This window comes from Harmonia axyridis, chromosome 1 (assembly GCF_914767665.1).
Source record: "Harmonia axyridis chromosome 1, icHarAxyr1.1, whole genome shotgun sequence".
Lineage (NCBI taxonomy): Eukaryota > Metazoa > Arthropoda > Insecta > Coleoptera > Coccinellidae > Harmonia > Harmonia axyridis.
The window spans coordinates 63,982,313-64,000,820 of record NC_059501.1 but is presented as its reverse complement, the minus strand read 5'-3'; the positions used below and the strand labels follow the sequence as shown (position 1 = coordinate 64,000,820).

The window sequence follows — 18,508 nt, the reverse complement described above, 5'->3', positions numbered from 1 at the left end:
GAGCTCCAATATTTCAAATTATGTCACCTAGTATTTCAATGTGCTTGTTAAAAATTCTGAAAAATTATTATCCTGACCTGATTAGTGTTCATTCCAGTGAACAAAATTTCCAACTTTTAGGATTTATTGTTATGGAAATATTCGCCAATTTTTGTCGATATTCTGCTTGAATTTTCTATGGTTTTAGTGATTATTAATTAATAGCTACACCCAAAATTTATATTTGCCGGATCTGTTATCACTGCAATATATACGAGTATAAGGTTTTTTTCGATATTTAGACTGAAAATTCTATGATTCTGGCGATGAAATCAACAATAAATTCTGCATGAATATGAAGTGTGTCGATTTGAAAAAGTACCATCCTCAATATTTCAGCTGCTATGCAAAATTAGAAAAAAATGCAAAAAGAGCAAAACATTGGTTCGTAAGGGGGATTTTATACTAATGGTTCCAATCATTTTGTATCAACCACAGGATTGATAAGAAAGACGAAAGAAAGTAATAATATACAGGATGTTGTATTTGAAATATCGAAATTGATATTATTTTTGATATAAGCAGCATATAAGCTGCTGAAATATTTTAGATCGATAGGGCAGTAGTTCCTAGGTTCCTTCCTCAAGAATCTAAATTTTTAACAAAATCATACGTTTTGTTCTCCGTAAAAGACCAGGGTACCATCGGCTGGAGCTCACCCTGTATAGAGGAATTGTATTTTAAAGATGTGGTGCTTTTTTTTGAATACCTGAAGAAAGTAGTAAGGGATGGAAAGAACAGATCACAACAAGGCACAGCCTCTAGAAAGTGATAATGATTTTATTTTCGAACTTGAAATAATTTTCATATTTCTTCATCGTAAACCACAAGAACTTGTTACTTATTTTCTGAGAAGGAATATGTATAAAAAACTTATTATTATTATTCAAGTTACCTGCGTATTTCAGTGAGACCATCGATACAAGAAGTCATGGAAAACGGTGAGGTATTTTTAGGAGAACTTATGAAGTTTTTTCAGGAGGGTATAAAAGATGGTTTGCTAGCTGATGAACCCATAGAAAATATGCTTGAACTGAGGGAAATTACGGTGATAACAATAATGGTTGGTACATCCATTGCTAAGTATCTGAAGAAGTGGAAAGCAACGGTGGAAATATTGAAGATTGTGCATAGGTAAGTGAATCAAAAATATTGATTACAGATGGATCAAGCTCATATTTCTCTATGTGATGATTACTATATGAGAGTAAAAAACTTTTCAGATTTTCATCGCAATATAAAGCTTACATAAATTACGTTTCGATCTTGGAAAATGTGACAATGATAAATGTTACTTTTGGATTGAAGGGCGCTGCACATGTGATGCAACAACGTTCCGCATTGAATTGTTCATTTGAAATTATGAACATTCTGAAGGACTACCCTAAAGTTACTTCGGTGACCATTGGCATCGGCACAGGTTGGTAACTCATTTAAGTTTCGTGATCAATACCGAAAAACAAAAAAAAAATTGAGAAAAGCTATTATATACTTGGGGGTGAACACTATAGAAACATTTTATTTCAATAAAATATTTTGCATTTAGCATTCCAAATATAATATTTGAAAAAAATTCAAGAAATATTTTCATTTTGTATTGAAATATATTTTATGAACTATTTTACACATATCTGTTTGATTTCTTCTTCAAATTATTCGATAAAATTGTCGTTGAATTTAGCGTCATATAATTACCTTCTTAACGTCTTAGGCCCAGTTTCACCAAACAGCACTTGATCCCAGATTGATTAAACTCCGCTTGTTACTAAAGCAGGCTTAACAGTGTTTTCTGTTTCACCATGCATCAACCCGTCCGAAGATGATCGCGATTAACCAAATCGCGATTAAATAGTCAAACCATTTGGCAACATTGTGAACAAAAAGCTATATAGTGTTCTGTATCGTATTAGCAGTGATGACCACCATTGCATTGGCGCTAGGTGTCAGGTGTCATTCATTCATAACTCATAACATTTCAAAACATTTGTCATCTTGTAAACAAAAAACAAAGTTAATTTTTGCCGAAAATGTCGAGTGATGTGCTTCGAAATGTCGGAAACTTGCAGAAGTTAAAAAGAAATTATCCCATTTCACAAAACCACACAATTTGGGAAAAAAACTATGTAAGTAATTTTATTAACTTATTTATTTTTATTAACAAGTTGCTTCTGAAATGATATTTCAATCAAACATATCAATAAATTATTCTTTGCAATAAATTTCATAAAACACAAAAACAAAGTTTATGTATATTTTAAATGGGAAATATTGAGCCTATACATATAGTCATATTTTGATAAAATTGACCCAAAAATTAGAAATTTCCGGAAAAATAATTACATAGACAAGAGTTCCATAGTGATAAATAATTATTAATCTCAGCTTGAAAGGTTATAATCCTCCAAAAATGGCCGATTAGTGCTAAATCGCGATTGGTCGATTAAATGGCGCTTTGGAGTGTGGTGTAACGCTACATTACATTAATCGTGATCTAAAGCCTCACTTAAGAGCTAAGTCAAGATTAAAGCATTTGGTGAAACTGGGCCTTAGTGTTTTATCTGACTTGGCCCTGAATGAAAGGTCTTTATCGTCTTGGATTTGGCAATGAGACAGTTATGCGAAGTCCACCCTAATTAGAAAATTGCTTTGGGTAAAGACATAGAGTAATAAATATAGATAGAGGAAGTATAGGTACCTAACTACCTACCCAATTTTTACATTTCCCCAACATAGTTAAATTACGTTGTCGCTCATATTTTCAAATCCACAATATTACTATATCATTATTAATGTATATTATATTGATTGATATATCTTTATTTGAGTGATTCTCAATTAAATATTCATATTTGAATATTCGGAATCCGATATTTTCTCTAATTTTACGAATTTATAGTATGCAGAATTTTTTTTTCTGTATCTACCTGCTGAAATCCAAGGTTGGGCAACTATTGCTCTCCTAGTGACATCCGCTGTTTCACGTCGTTTGGCTTGCTTGGAGTTTGTTTTCTGAATTTCTGATATATTTAGGAATTCATCTCATTATATTTTGAGTTGATATGAACCGTTGCTTCACTATGGGACATAAGAAATGCGTTCTTTGTGAATACACTCGCGAATTGAGTGAAGTATCGTAGCACTGATATTTTCCGCTCGATTCATGTCAAATTTGATAGGTCATGTTGGGGACAAAATTTGCTTACCGAAAATGACATATGCTTTCTCTATTCATGTTTATAACTCTTAAGGAAAAGACAAAAAACAAGCCATAAAACGGATTTATATGAAATATGAAGATTCTCACTTTCCATTTTCAACATCGCTTTGAGGAAGATTGGGTACAAGGTACAAGTAGGTGTGGTTTGAAAAGATTCGGTCTATATTATCTGAATTTGGGGTTTTGTAGGAAATGATGAGGATGTTTTCATATTTTCATGTTGCGATGTTTTCACAGTAACATTATAATCGTAATTCGACCTTGTTATCTCTGTTGTTTACTAAAAAAATCACACTGGCAATCATAGGTGTAACGAGGGGGTTATTGGTTGATTAAAAGACATAAAAAAAAATTGTATTGAAAAAAAAATCATAAAAATTTAAAGATTCTGCTTTTCCAAAGGGGGGGCGGTAAACCCCCCCCACGAGTCAAGTCTAGTTACGCTCCTGCTGGCGATCGCTTCAGTCATCTTTCAGCTCGAGGAACCCCCTTATTCCGTCTAAGCACGCATGAGCTTGCAGGAATATATGACGTTGGATCCGTGCGTATCATCAAGCTCAAGTAATATCAAGTAGCTTGATATCAAGTCAAGCAATAAATCTCTGAAATCAAGTCAAGCTCAAGTATGTAATTTTTCACGAGCTTGATTTTCAAGTCAAGTAGTTTGTTAAAATTTCAAGCTACATGGTTTGATGAATCCCTAGCTATCTGGGCAGAAAAAAACAATTGTTTTTGGAAAATAAATTCGAATTGATATTGTCGGAACGAATGGTCAAAATACGTGTAACATCAAGGTTTCCATCTTGTTTCTAACGAATAGTTTTTTTTCAGGTAGAGCTTACTTCACAGTAATAGGTCATAGTTTGCGCCAAGATCTAACTATTTTTGGTAGGACTGTTTTGGAGTCTATAGGTTTGTCTCTAGCTTATAGCGATAAAATCGTCTGCGATCAAGATACCTTCATACAAAGCAAAATGAACCCGTCTTGCTTTTCTATAGTGAAGGAAAAAGCTAAAGAATCGGAAAATATTCCAGAAGGATTGATTTATGAACTTGTTTCGAGTGAAAGGTGATAAAGAGGTCTTACATCATCTTTTGATTATTTGAATTGTATACGCACTTCTAATGGGCATGTTTAGCTAATGCCAACGTAATAACAACTTTTACAATCAGTTATAAAACTATCATAGTTGGAGCAATTTTTCAGTATATTAATTTTTCAGGAGTCTTTTCGAAGATCCTACAATAGATTCAAAACCTATACTAAGTCGAGATAAAGAGATATCAATTTGCGAGAACATCTACAAGAAATTCTTCAAAAATCTGGAGAATAAGGAAAACTTAGCGGGTACAATCAATGCAGTTTATATAAGAGGGTATCCAAAGGAAGGAAAAAGCAGACTACTCCATGAGTTGATTGTGAGAGCACCCACCCACCTTAGAGTTCATTTCATTCCGATGCTTTATAGTGAAGTAGATGTGAGTATATTTCAACACATTTTTCAAATCAATTGTTTGAATTACCATCAATAGTTTTGATAAACTGATATCCAACTCATCGAAAGTACATCAAGAGCAGTCAGTGGCAACTGCAAAACATGCTTTTGGTCGTTTGAAGGTCGTTATTAAGGTGTAGTTAAAGCTAGGTTGACATGGGTAGTGCATTGCGTCCAATGATTTTACGCCTTATTCACGGGCGATGAAACGACGTATATTCGTATCGCCATAACCTATTTGGCAAATTTATGTTGTTTCTTCGTCGGCACAAAGGGATGCCGACGAGCCCTGATGACTGCACATGTCTTTCTGCGTCAATCTAGATATTTATGACTATCATGCGGCTCTTTTTTGATGGGAATTAACATTGTCGGTATTCTTGCCTGTTGTTTATGACCGAATTAAATATCATTCCGAATTTCTAAACATGTGATTTTTGTTGATCAATCGCAAAACGTTTGTGGGTCTATTTTCATAGGACTGTTTTTTCGTTTTCTCTTGCCGTTAATATTTTCACAAAAATTTTCGTCTGAGAATATTTTTTTATAGTTAGGCTATAGACAGGGTATCCCGGGAAGAATGCGACAAATGGATGCATAAATAAAGGTCATCATGAAGGGCTCGTATCAAGATCGCCGTTTGCTATGTACAGGGTGTACAGGGTGATGTTAACCTTATAAGTGAAATTTCATAGTTCAATAACTCTTTAACTTATCGACAGGAAAATTTCAAATTATGAAGTGTAGTCACTCTACTATCGCCTTCCTTCAATATTTCTGAAATCGGGAACAAATCAGATCCGGACTTTTTCTATTTTTGGAAATATTGGATCACCCTGTATGTGCCTTATGATTTTATCTCGAATTTATAACCACAAATAATTAATTCATAGAGAAAATTCAAAAATTATTATTGGCACTGTCATACACGGTGATCAATAAACATTGACTTATGAGTGGAATTTCATTGTGCGATAAACTTATCAGTAGAATTAAATTCCAAATTTGCAGATCGCAATTCCTGACGTCAAAGGAAATACCTTTTTCCTTTACCATTTTTTCCAAATCGGCTCGGTTGAAAATATATGGGCTGTTGGAAATCCGTGAAAAAATTTAATTTTTAGTTATATCTCGCAAATGGAATGGCATCGGGCATGTACAAGCAAAGATTTCCATCCTTTGAAGAAAAAGTAGAGAGTTATTTCTGAAAATCTGACCAGAACAAGGCAACTGCACAAATGTAGCAAAAGTATCAGACGCAATTTTGGCCGAAGAAAAACGAAAGTGCACGACTAACTTTCTTCAATTTTTTTTTACGAAAATGTCAAGGCACAACTTTCCATAAGTGCAGCACAAAATCGAAATACAGATGTGCTGGGATGAGTTTTTTTTCTAATTTTTGAGTATTCCTGTGAAAGACAAAAAATTTATGACTTCGGTGCTGGCCTGGCTTTTAATTGAATTTTGTGATATTTAGTATATGTACTAAAAATTTATTTCATCCGTTGAAACCCAATAAACATATTTTGGGAAATAGTTTCAAAGTCGTATGTAACAAAAAAAAAGTTACAAAGTATCACAAACCTAGTACAGCACAATTCAGTAAAAAAAAATCGAAAATAACCCTTGTCTTCTTCCACTATGGTCGCTCAAAGACCACGAAACACGTTAAATATCTAACATGTTTGATATCCCATTTTACGTTCGTGCCGGCTGCGAAACCGTCCGTTTCGAGAATAGTTTCACAACTCCTCCGTTGACACGAGTCGATCTCTACACATAACTAACCTCGCCTGTGCTTCACTACTCGTGTCAACTACGATAAATCGTTCATTTCGTGAATATTCGCACGATTCTTCCGTTGACACGGGTCGTTTTTCATGTATTCTTGAACCACAGCTGTGATCCACTTGCCATGTCAACCTAGCTTAAAAGAAATCAATTATTTTGGCATGCAAAACAAGGCTTTGATAACTATAGTTAGAATCATTCAATTCAGATTACATATGCGCTGTTTTGTTCGATAACTTGTTGCCATTTTGGAGGCAATATAATTGTGGCGACAAAAAGCAATTAGAACATAATGTCTGTATCTAGTAGTCGAATTTATACTTAATATTTGTACCTGCATTAGTGTAACAACGGTCGTTCGTGGTACTTGTTGTTACAACTTTCTCATTCATAAGGTTCTCAGAAAGATACAATAAAGGATATCTTTCCCCTACACTAATTAGTGTGAAGGTACCATGATACCATTGCGCAGGTATACAACTTAGAGAATAAGAAAATGAAGAAGAAATTCACGGTGTACATTATGATTTTATGTTTGTAACCCAGGTATAAAACTGGAAAAACGAGAGTGAAGTTAGTTACCATTTGAGTTAGTAGAGTGTTTAAGGGCGTTTCCAAGTGCTGTACTACAATAAAGTTCTCGTCTGTAGTCCATCTGTTTTTAAATAATCCGCACGAAATCGCGATACTCCAAATCATTATTCCTCTCGCATAGAAGCCCTAATCCCTATTGGCAAAAAATTGAAACAGTCGATTTCACAAACATTTGTTGAAGCAAATTTTTCACCAGCAAAATTGTTCGCCATTGAAAGATGGTACCAGGTGCCAAGTCCGAACAATAAGGTGGATACATAAGAACCTTCCAATCAACCTCCCGGAGCTTCTGTCGAGTCACTATCGATGTGTGTGACCTGGCGTTGTCCTGATGAAACAGAATTTCTCTCCTATTAGCCAAAGCTGGCCGCTTCTGAGCCATTGCTTTCTTCAGATGATATTATTGGCAGCACAGTTCCGAGTTAACAGTTGTGCCATAGAGGAGCAGCGCACAGTAGATAATTCCCTGCCAATCTCACCAAACACACATCAAAACCTTCCTGGCCAGCCATCCTAGCTTGGCCACCGTTTCCGCCGGCTCAGCGCGTTTCGACCACGACCGTTTTTGCTTGACGTTGTCGTAAGTGATCCACTTTTCATCACCATTCGCCAGCCGCTTCAAAAATGGGTCGATTTTGTTTTGCTTCAGCCACGGTTCGCAGATTGAAATTCGGTTCATGAGATTTTTTTTTGCGTTAGGTAACTCATGCGGTACCCATACATAGACCTTCTTCTTGCTACCATCAGTTTTATGCAAATGGTTCCAAACGGTTTTTTTTGCAATCAGTATTTTATCGACATTTTCGACAATTGGCCTTCCAGCGCGTGATGCATCTTTGACATCAAAATTACCGGAACGGAATCGACGGAAACCAAAATTGCGCGTGATTGGCTGTTACAGTATCAGGACCATAAACACTTTGCACTTTTTCGGAAGCCTGGCTTGCATTTTCCTCTTTATCGTAGAAAAACTGTGAAATATAGCGTATTTTCTCTTTGCTAGTGTCCATCACGCGCTCAAACTGAACCGAGTCAACTTATCACAAAGCTGTCAGGAAAGTTTTTGTAGTACGAAATATCATCTGGTGCAATCCGATCGGACTTATACAACGCGAGATACATATAATTAAAGACATCTGGTGGAAAAATAATGGATTTCTTTTTATTACACCTAATTATGAAATAGTTGAAACGGGAATTCATGGATATTTTCGCAGAATCCAGTGGTCTACTACATTTTTCTGGGTATCACAGTCGTCTCTATCAAAAAAGCCTACCTAGACAAAGACCCAATATGCCGCCCTAACAGAAGCCAGCTCAACAAAATGCAACAAATTATGGGATCTCAGTTTTCTACCGAGCGATGAAAGAATTGAGGGCATCTCTTTGAACATTTTTTGGTAATAATATAGGGAAAACATTTATCAACAAGAAACTGATAATTTTAACATATTTAGATAGAGCAAGGTATCCATGAATGCTGTCAGATTTGGCAATATGATAGGATCTTATCTGATGGGTTAGTTGAACTGACTCTCGATGATATTGTTATTCATTATCAGCTTATTTCTGTGAAGTCAGGAATTCGCATATAAATCCTATTTAATGGATTTGGTCCTAACCTGAGCTTCAATTTATCGAATAAAATAAAACAAAATAATTTCCACAAATATTTCAATATTACACCAACAATCAACATCTACCAAAATCAAAAATTAACTTGCAGTAGCCACAGTTCTGGCGAAGCAATTGTCGTTAATATTAAAATAAATGTGAAAATTATTGTTTTTTATTTTATTTGTTATCAATTCTAAGATAATAGGTAGGTATGTCGTAAAGGTGAACTGATTAGCTATTCAGCTAAAAATATATTGATTAAATATAGAAAACAGGCAATTTCATGACTCATTATAATTTCCAGATCCCCTTCTACTTTGTACGAAAACTTTTTTCGATTGCTTTTCATCTAAACTTAAATTGTTCTGAAGTATCAATAGAAAAGAGACAGAAACAGCTGGAAAATCTCCTCAACGATTTTCCACAGAAAAATCTATGGTCGATCAACCATGTGTTCAACGTCAATTTTCCAGAGACTGATGAATTCTGGCCTTTCACTTTGGAAGAAAAATCTCTGATTACTTCACAAGTTTTGCAACATTTATGTTGCAAGGTTCGTATTATCCATTTCGTTTTCTCCAAATCGAAGTAATGAATACTGAAATATCATAAGACCTTCAGTCTTTTTGATATCATTTTGTTTCGAATAATATTTAAGAGGGGTCTATACCGTTCCAGAGATCAGTTCAAAAATTAGTACGCTCTATTTTACATTAGAGACCATCGATTTATATGAGGTTTTCACAATTATGCATTAGTCATTAGTCATTGCGGAAAATACTTAATTATTAATTTTTTTTAAATGGAAAAAAGAATTGGATTAATTTTTTATTGAAGAATAAATACATGCATGACATAACTTTCCCAAAATAAAACTAGTTTTTCATGAATTTTTACATAAAATATTATACAGGAAGTCTTGTCAAAGGCTGACATTTCAATTTGCATCACTCATCCTGAAAAGTGTTGGAATATCAAAAACGCTGAGGAGGGAGGAGTAGTTAAACTTTGACAGATCACGAAAAAGTCACGTGGTATAAACCCCTCTTGAATTTCTTTTTATCCCATTTTTATGTTTTAAAACGATATTATTTAATACAAAGTGAAGAGTGAAATAACGTTTATCCGCTTAGTGAAAAGTGTTTCTTTTGATCTCAATAATCTACTGCTGAAATAAATGTACAAACATGTCATTTGATAATTGCAAAAATCATTCACCTACATTGTGCACTAGCAATCATAAATCGAAGCCATGCCTTTTATCTTATTTCCTGAATTTTTTTTTCTGAAAAGAGTTTATCAATGAAATCCCCATCAAAATGGGATAAAATTATAAAATTGTTTATACAAACAACACGTGAGTTATAAATGTTTATTCATTCGAAGTAATTATTGGGATAACCTTACCTATCAAGAATGAACGTTCATTCAACTATATTGTTTGTTAATTTAAGGCATTTCCTGACCCTTCGATAATAACGGTTGATGACGCTGATTATGTAGATGTAGAGTCTTGGGAATTATTGGAACCTCTGCTGCAGACAAAAACTTTTTTCTTGATTCTGACTAAAAATAGAGATTATTCATTGCATGGCTCCAGAACTGGTTTGTTTGCAAAAAGTTCTTCAGTGAGAAGAATCAAATTAGAAGCTTTATCACCGAACTATATTAGTGGATTGGTTTGTCAGCACCTTGGAGTTTTCGCTATACCGGAAGACTTGGAATAGTAAGTCATCTAGAAATAATTTTACTGAATTGAGTTCACATCAAAGACAGAGCCAATAAATGAGTCGAATGGAAATGGTTCCTAGATACAGGGGAATATGAATTTTACTCATGTCTTCCTGGGGCTAAAACAAGCGAGCCAACCTCTCAAATATTTTCTCCATATTTGGTACACATATTTCAAATTTATTGTAATGCTCAAATCGGTTAGGTACTCAATAACCACAAGGAAAATCCGAAAATTCATATCTGGGTTACAAATAATTATTAAAGGCTTATGTTTCTTGAAACAACACCCTGTATATTTCTGCGTAGATAGTTTCACAGCACAAATTCTTAGTTTTTTGAATCTTGCTTACCAAAAAGTTCTTATAAGTGATTTTTTAAAATAGATTACCTCAACTTTGAATCCATATTTATTTTGAATATCAAGTAATTTTTGAATAAGTACATTGGTTTTTATAGCTGGAGACCAACCTATTGTTTTAACAGGTACTTACCTTGTAATGAAGAAAAAAATCAACGGGTTTTCCAAATTCGTTGTCTAATGAGAGGATCTCAGAACTCTTCTGAGCTAGAAAAAATTCGTGGCACATTTTCGGGATCGATTTCTTAGAGAATTAATTTGGTGAAAACCGCAACCTCATAAATTCAACTGTTTTCAAGCTATAAGAGAAAATTGGAAAATGACGTGCAATAAAAAGTTCTCATAACTTATTTCTTATTGGCGCTATTAACATGACACAATTACATTCTACAACCCCTTTTTTGAGTAGAATCCAATGGTGTAAAAAATTATTTTTTATTGGCATTAGTTTCAAAGTAATGATACAAACTTGTATTTTTTAAATGTAAACCATAACAATATATTGATTACCTGAAGTTCACAGATTGTCATAGATGGGCACTTGGTTGATTTGACGTGTGAAACTGATACTCATGTTATATATTTTTGAAAAGAAATTTTGGATTAAGCGATTCTATAGAAATTGTTATGGTTTACATTTGAAAAACACAAGTTTGTATTATAACTTCAAAACTTACGGCAATTAAAAATTATTACCCCAATGGATTCTACTAAAAAAAGTGTTTGTAGGATGTTTAGGTTGTATGTTAATAGCACCAATGATAAATGTTATGAGAACTTTTCATTTCACGCCATTTTTCAATTTCCTCTTATAACTTGAAGGGAGATAATGAGGTTGCTGTTTTCACCAAAATAATTAACTCAAAAATCGATCTCGAAAATTCATTCATTCATTTTTATCTAGCTCAAGGAGGTTCTGAGATCCCCCCAATAGACAACGAATTTGGGACACCCGATAGATAATTCCAAATTGATATTGCTCGGCTCTCGCCATCTACAATCACAAACTTATTCCAACAATTATATTATATTTAAATCTTCAAAATCTACCAAAATTTTGAGTAATACTTGGATTGGGTGCGCCAAAATAGAACCCGAGCAAAAGTGAAAACCATCTTGGAACTCGCCTACAAAATCACCTGATTTTAATCCCACAAAATATTATATCTGAGATCACCTAGAAAATATTCATTTATTATATTATTATTATTTGATATTCATTCCTATATTTAGGGTTGTACTTATGACATACAAGCACTGCTTAAGTCGTTTTGCTCTTAATTTATACATTAATGAATACTCTGTAATCATTTTTATAAAATGAATAAAATTTTAATTTGAATTCATTCTTCTGAAATCAATAGTTGGGTTCAGCTAATTACAAGAAGCTAGCAGTTTATGTAATTTATTTTTCTTCAATTTAGTAAGTGTGTTTATTTAATATAGTTATTTAACTCTGAAATAATATCCATAATTGTTTGAACAAGAAAAATTACTTAATTATTTCAGGAATAAACATCATTCAAGCATCATCATTTTTTATTCGAACGATAGTTTATTTTCTTCAAATAACAAATTAGTGCTTAGAAAGTAGACAAAAAATTTTTGATCTTCGTCTTGGCGAAAATTCTCGGTAGGCTTAGTCTTTCCTGCTTCCCCCTCTACAAAAAGGTGAGGGGGAGGTAGTTCCAAGATAACTTTTTTAGCGGCTTAGGAAGTTGATCAACAAGTATGTGACAAAATATGAATTCATTGAAATGATTCCAGTCTTCTGCAGAAGAAAGCTAATGGAAATGTCGGTTACGTAAAGAGTTTACTTACAAATCTAGAACAAAGAAAATTCTTTGAAAAAACTGAGTGCTCATATAAAGATATAGTAAAGGAGAAACTTATTGCCCCATCATTGAATTTAATATTACCGTAAGTACCACAATATTGATATGAATTTAAACTTGAATGTTGGAATCAGGGCCACTGCCAGACATTTTGGCGCCCCGGCAAAATAAAATTTTGCGCCCCTGATTTGCTTAATTTCTCTAAATTTTCGTTGAAGGAGTCTCCTCAGGCAACTTTTCAATTTCATATGGAATCGTATTCTTTGAGTTAAACTCACTGTGTCGAATTCATCAACTGACGTTTTGTCGATTTCATCAAAAAACGTCCTCCATTTTTTAAAAGTATGTTGCTGTATAAATATATAGTGAAAAGACGACGTAGTTCTTGAAGGTGCATTTAAGTACCTATTTGTATTTTCATAACAATCGTTGAGAGCGCCTATTCGATTTAAAATAATTGTCTCCTGATAATTTTATTATTTTACTACAAAGAGTGGCAATTTCTCTTAGAAAACGCTTTTCTGTCTTGTTTTATCAACTGACTGTGCCTTAAAATTTGGCGCCCCGGCAAAATGTTCGGTTTGCCGGTCCTGGCGGTGGCCATGGTTGGAATACCTTTTGAATCCGTATCTGTAGAACTACCAAAATTTTAAAGTACCTTTTCCGGTATTTTTATAAACATTCACTTCCAGGACAGACATTTTAAAACTATAAATTTATTAGTGATTTGAAAATCAAATCTGATGCACTTTGTCAAATCTTCATAGTAACTTAACATAAATTATCGAAGTTCCAACATCAATTTTCTTTTGAATTATGAATAAAAACAAAATTTCACTTCCATTATTTTATTTTTTGTTTGTTATTCCTGTAGTCCAGTAGATAAATATATTTTACCTGGAAAAAATTCCGAACTTAATGAAACTTCTACAGGTTGTTCGGGGGTGCTGTGGCATGACTCTGTAAAGTTATCCAACACATAGACCCTGTGCTAACTTGAAGAGGGCCGAAGAACCTCAATTTTTGGACTTTTTTCATTTTTTTGCTCAGAACTTCTGAACTAAGTAGTTTTCGACCGAAACGTTCATTTTCAAAGTTGTAGACCATTTATTTCTCTACAATGTTGTATTCACAGACTTCTTCGTGAACCCAATATCAATTGAGATACAGTCGATCAAAATAATAGTCCAGTGACAATGCAAAAAGAGTGGGGTCTGCTGGAAAAAATTCCGAACTCAATGAAACTTCTACAGGTTGTTTGGGGGTGCTTCTGTCAAGTTATCCAACACGAGGACCCTCTGCTAACTTGAAGAGGGGAGGAAGAACCTCAACATTTTCGGACTTTTTTCGGTTTTTTGCTTATAACTTTCAACTTAATTAGTTTTCGACCAAAACGTTCATTTCCAAAGTTGTAGATAATTGAATTCTTCAAAACTTTGTTTTCAGAAACTTTTTTCTAAACCTTATATCAACCGAGATACAGCCAATCAAAATGAGAAGAATTTTCTCAAAATGTCAAAAATTGGCGAAAAACAAAAGTTTTGTTCCTCTAAATAACAATTACCAGACATGCTATGGTAATTATAGTAATAACTCATCAATATCGACCGAGATATCGATATATTGAAACATAGGGAGGTGGAGGTGGAAGGTAGCTTTGTCTAAAAGCCTATATTTATGTAGGCTTGGTTAATCGATCGTCTAGAGGTATGATTCGATTACCTGGCCTTTCGTCTTTTTCTCCGTGACTTTGTTGGATTTGTAGTGATTAAACTCTTTTCAATTATTTACATCTATTCACAAAGCCACACTTATACAGTACAAACTCAGTATTGAGAAGATCCTAATTACGTCTTAATTTCAAGTTTCTCACTACGGTACTGAATTTCGTCTTCAACTCGTTTGTTGATTACTCGAAACGTCTTCGTTTATTATCACGTCTTCATCGTACTTTAAGTTTTCGGTCGTCTCGTCTTTGATTTGTTCGCGACTCGTCTTAATCTAGTCCGCGAACCGTCTTTACGTCGTACGTCTTAAGTTGACCGGCCGAACTTGTCTCGTCTTCGACTTAAGTTAAACTGTACCGTCTGTACCCGTCTTCGGTTTAATTTGAACTGTGCTCTCTGCCGATTGGAACTACCCTCTCTCGAATATAGACCTCCCTTCTCTCGGTTTGACCACACCCTTAGGGGAAGGTACCATCCCCTAGTCCAATAAGGGCTTTTGCCGTACCGCCCCCAAAGATCTTCGCGGATTCCTGGAAATCGAATATTCTAGAAGGACTAGAACCTGAGAAACAGATGTAACACATCTGGTACAACCGTCCTGTTCTAGAACTTTCCCAACCCCAGTAAATCTCTTAAGTTTTACAACCGACATGACACATTCTTCGACACCCCGAAGAATAACACATCCTTTTTACATTATGTACAATAACAATTCGTTCCCTATAAATTGATTGAAACTGTCATGCCCTCGACACTAAAAGAAACTAATAGGTCTCCAAGCATCCGGTTGACCATCTCAATTCGTTACAGGGAATAATAACTGGATCCTACATTTATGTGGAGAGTAGATATTTCAATATTATCGTGGCATGTTATCACCTTACTGTAAATTCCTCTCAACCCATAATTATTTTGAACCTTAATAATCAGATCAACTGGGTAAAACAATAAATAATAAACAAGAATTAATTGAAATTAATGTTTGTATATAACCCGAAAAAATTCCAAAAATGTTGGGATTCTTCGGGCCTCCTCACGTTAGCACAAGGTCCTCGTGTTGGATAAATGGACAGAGTCATCCCACAACATCTCAGAATAATCTGTAGAAGTACATCAAGTTTTTTTTCCAGCACACCCCACTTTTTTTGCTTTGACTACTGGACTATAAAGATCGACTTTATCTCAAATCATATTAGGTTTACGAATTTAATGATCTACAAAATTGAAAACGAACGTTTTGTTCGAAAACTACTTAGTTTAGAGGTTAGGAGCAAAAAAATGAAAAAAGTCCGGAAATGTTGAGGTTCTTCAGCCGCCCTCAAGTTAGCACAGGGTCCTAGTGTTGGATAACTTGTCATCCCACAACACCCCCGAACCACCTTTTCAAGTTTCATTAAGTTCGGAATTTTTTCCAGCAAACCCACCTTTTTTGTATTTATCTACTGGACTATCGTGATAAATCCTTGAAATGAAAATCAGATCAGATCATGGGATACTTTATAATTTACAGTTTGAAGTACTTATTCAGAATCAAATAACAAAAGTTCTGTCCTTTACTGTGCATTTATATATTTTTTTTAATTTTGTTTCGCTCATTCAGGCTTCCTAAACGTCCATAGGAAATGGTAAGCTCAATTTTTTGTGTTAAACTATATTATTATAGCGTAGTTATTATAGTAGATAGGTATATAGAAAAAAATTACAAAGAGGAAGTGAAATTATAGGTTTCCTAACTACTCGTCAGTTACTATCGTGATAGTGCTAGAGTACTGTCGCACTATCACGTTAATACTATCGCGATATTTACTAACACCGTGAAAATGATACTTTACACAATACATTTTGCAGCATGTCAGAAAATCAGAAGGAAGAATTGATGGTTTTTATTGTGAAAAAAGGAGATTATGATAAGAATGAGTTCAAAAGAATCCTCTGGTTTTTATTTGTTGAGAACTTCCAGGTAAGTGTGGTGAAACAAATCTGATGAACACTTTTCCATCGGTCATATGGTTATACAGGGTGTAACATGAGTGACTGGTCATAGCCTAGTGGTGAATGCAGGCCTTTCAGAAAAGTAGCTTGTTTTGTATCCTAAGACTGTTAGTTTGGGAGATACAGGGTGATTAATGCAAATTGGCCTGAATTTCTGATCTCCATTCAAATTTTGTGGGTTCATTGACTTCTTGCAGTCCTTCAAAACGATTAATGTAATTTCAATAATTTCAGGGCAGTATTCAGATTATTGAGTTTTTTCGTTTAGACTTCGAAATCTATATTTTTTTGGAGAAATATCGTTATTGACATGAAAAAATACATGATTCAGTCTAAAGAATTCAATTTATACTTCGAATGGCACACTTTTTTCAAAGGAGTAGTAAACGGAAGAATTCATGTGTTATGTACCTTTCTTGAAATACGGTCCTGTTTTTATTCCTTTTGTAATAATATTTGATGTAATCTGATAATTTTTCGGATTTTATAGCTTTCTGTTCAACTCTCTTTCATTGTGAATCCTCAGTACCTACTGATTGTTGTAACAGGCTGCTTAAAATATCAATTAGGAGTATGTTTGATGAAACTGTGAATTTTTTTGAAACTAGATATTAAATTTAAAAATGACGTAACCCATCTTGAAAAGAGTAAAAACCGTGAATATATTTGCTTCATATCTAAAATAAGTTTAGTTTTTTGAGAAAATATATACCTATTTGTTTCAATTCATAACATTATATCGAAGGAGAAGTATCAAAAGAAATTCTGGAAAAGAAGTCATTTTCTCGATATTTCCTAGCTCTCATCAAGATATTATTTATTGGCCTTCTAATCATATTGCAATTTTCTCTTAGATCTGGAAATTAAAGGACTTCATTTCCAAAATTTCTTCTGATACTTCTCTTTCGATATTATGTTATGAATTGAAATAAATAGGTAAAAATTTTCTAAAACACCAAACTTATTTTAGATATGAAGCAAATATATTCACGGTTTTTACATTTTCTAAGATGGCTTATAAAATTTCTGTAGATTATTTACTTAATTTTTTTTTGTTTTTCAGAATGAACACTTTTATTTCATGAGGGAAAAGATTTATGAAATCTTTTTGAACACAGATAAGATAAAAGTTTGTACTTTGAAGAAAGAATTAGATATGTACCAAATACCTGAAGAATTAACCAATAATATCCATATAACCCAATTGTTTGAGATGTTATCCTATCCAGAACAAATGATCCTGAAATCCTGTTCAACATTGGGCGATGCATTTCCACGAAAGCTGTTAGAACATGTTCTTTCATTGGACTATTATAGTCTACTCGCTCCAGGTATATTCCCCCTCTTTTTAAACTTTTACTAGACTTTTACAGAAAACAGAAGGTACAATTTTATTGAAAATTTGGTTTCTTGGGTTTGGGTAGAACCTGCATCGATCTAAAATATTTTCAGCTCTTCGGTGTTGCCGCGTATATAAAAAAGTACTAACAACTCCAATATTTCAAATATAACACCCTGTATATTATTACTTGATTATTTATGTATTAACTTGCCTGTCTCTATATCTCTAGCTGTTTTCGGGTAACTATCCGGATATTATTTTATGGAACGTCCGCGAAGCATAGATACGGAATGGAAAATTTATCTGCAGGAATTGAAAAAAGATAACACTTCTTTTAATGATTACAGCTGTCAAATCATTTTTTGAAGCAGGAATCCTCTGCTGTGGTCAAGGAGATTTCTTAGACGGAGCGCAATTTGCAGTTTCTCGAGAAAAATGTGTGGATCCACGTTATAACGACGTTCTGGTGTGCAAATGCCGAGGAATTTTCATCTCAGGTGATATAATAATAATAATAATAATATGTCTTCATTGAAGTTGACAGAGAAAAAAAAAACATTGAAAAATATGGCTAAGGGTGAGGTTCAGTTCACTCTAAGTGGAGTGTCTGCTCTTCCACCTAACCCATGAAAGACAACAAAAATATACACAAAAAAACGTTATATACCTATACAAATTGTAATAAATTATAATAAAAGTCCTTTATGGCACCCAGCAGGAATATCTCAATCATTCGGTAACAAAATACAGAAAAAATAACATCATC

At 33.9% G+C, this 18,508-nt stretch overlaps 1 protein-coding gene across 3 annotated transcripts in view; it reads left to right on the top strand.

Annotated features, from left to right (window-relative positions):
• Positions 1-18,508, top strand: part of LOC123686021 (adenylate cyclase type 10-like) — a 56,983-nt gene that overhangs the window by 10,712 nt on the left and 27,763 nt on the right. The window contains exons 8-17 of one of the 3 annotated variants that reach the window (XM_045625937.1): positions 948-1,173; positions 1,263-1,459; positions 4,088-4,325; positions 4,480-4,735; positions 9,059-9,307; positions 10,209-10,480; positions 12,614-12,766; positions 16,257-16,368; positions 17,464-17,731; positions 18,090-18,239. In XM_045625937.1, the coding sequence (XP_045481893.1) occupies positions 948-1,173; positions 1,263-1,459; positions 4,088-4,325; positions 4,480-4,735; positions 9,059-9,307; positions 10,209-10,480; positions 12,614-12,766; positions 16,257-16,368; positions 17,464-17,731; positions 18,090-18,239 (2,121 nt within the window). The remainder of the gene's footprint in view (positions 1-947; positions 1,174-1,262; positions 1,460-4,087; positions 4,326-4,479; positions 4,736-9,058; positions 9,308-10,208; positions 10,481-12,613; positions 12,767-16,256; positions 16,369-17,463; positions 17,732-18,089; positions 18,240-18,508) is intronic. The other 2 variants (XM_045625956.1, XM_045625945.1) reach the window with 2 other exon arrangements.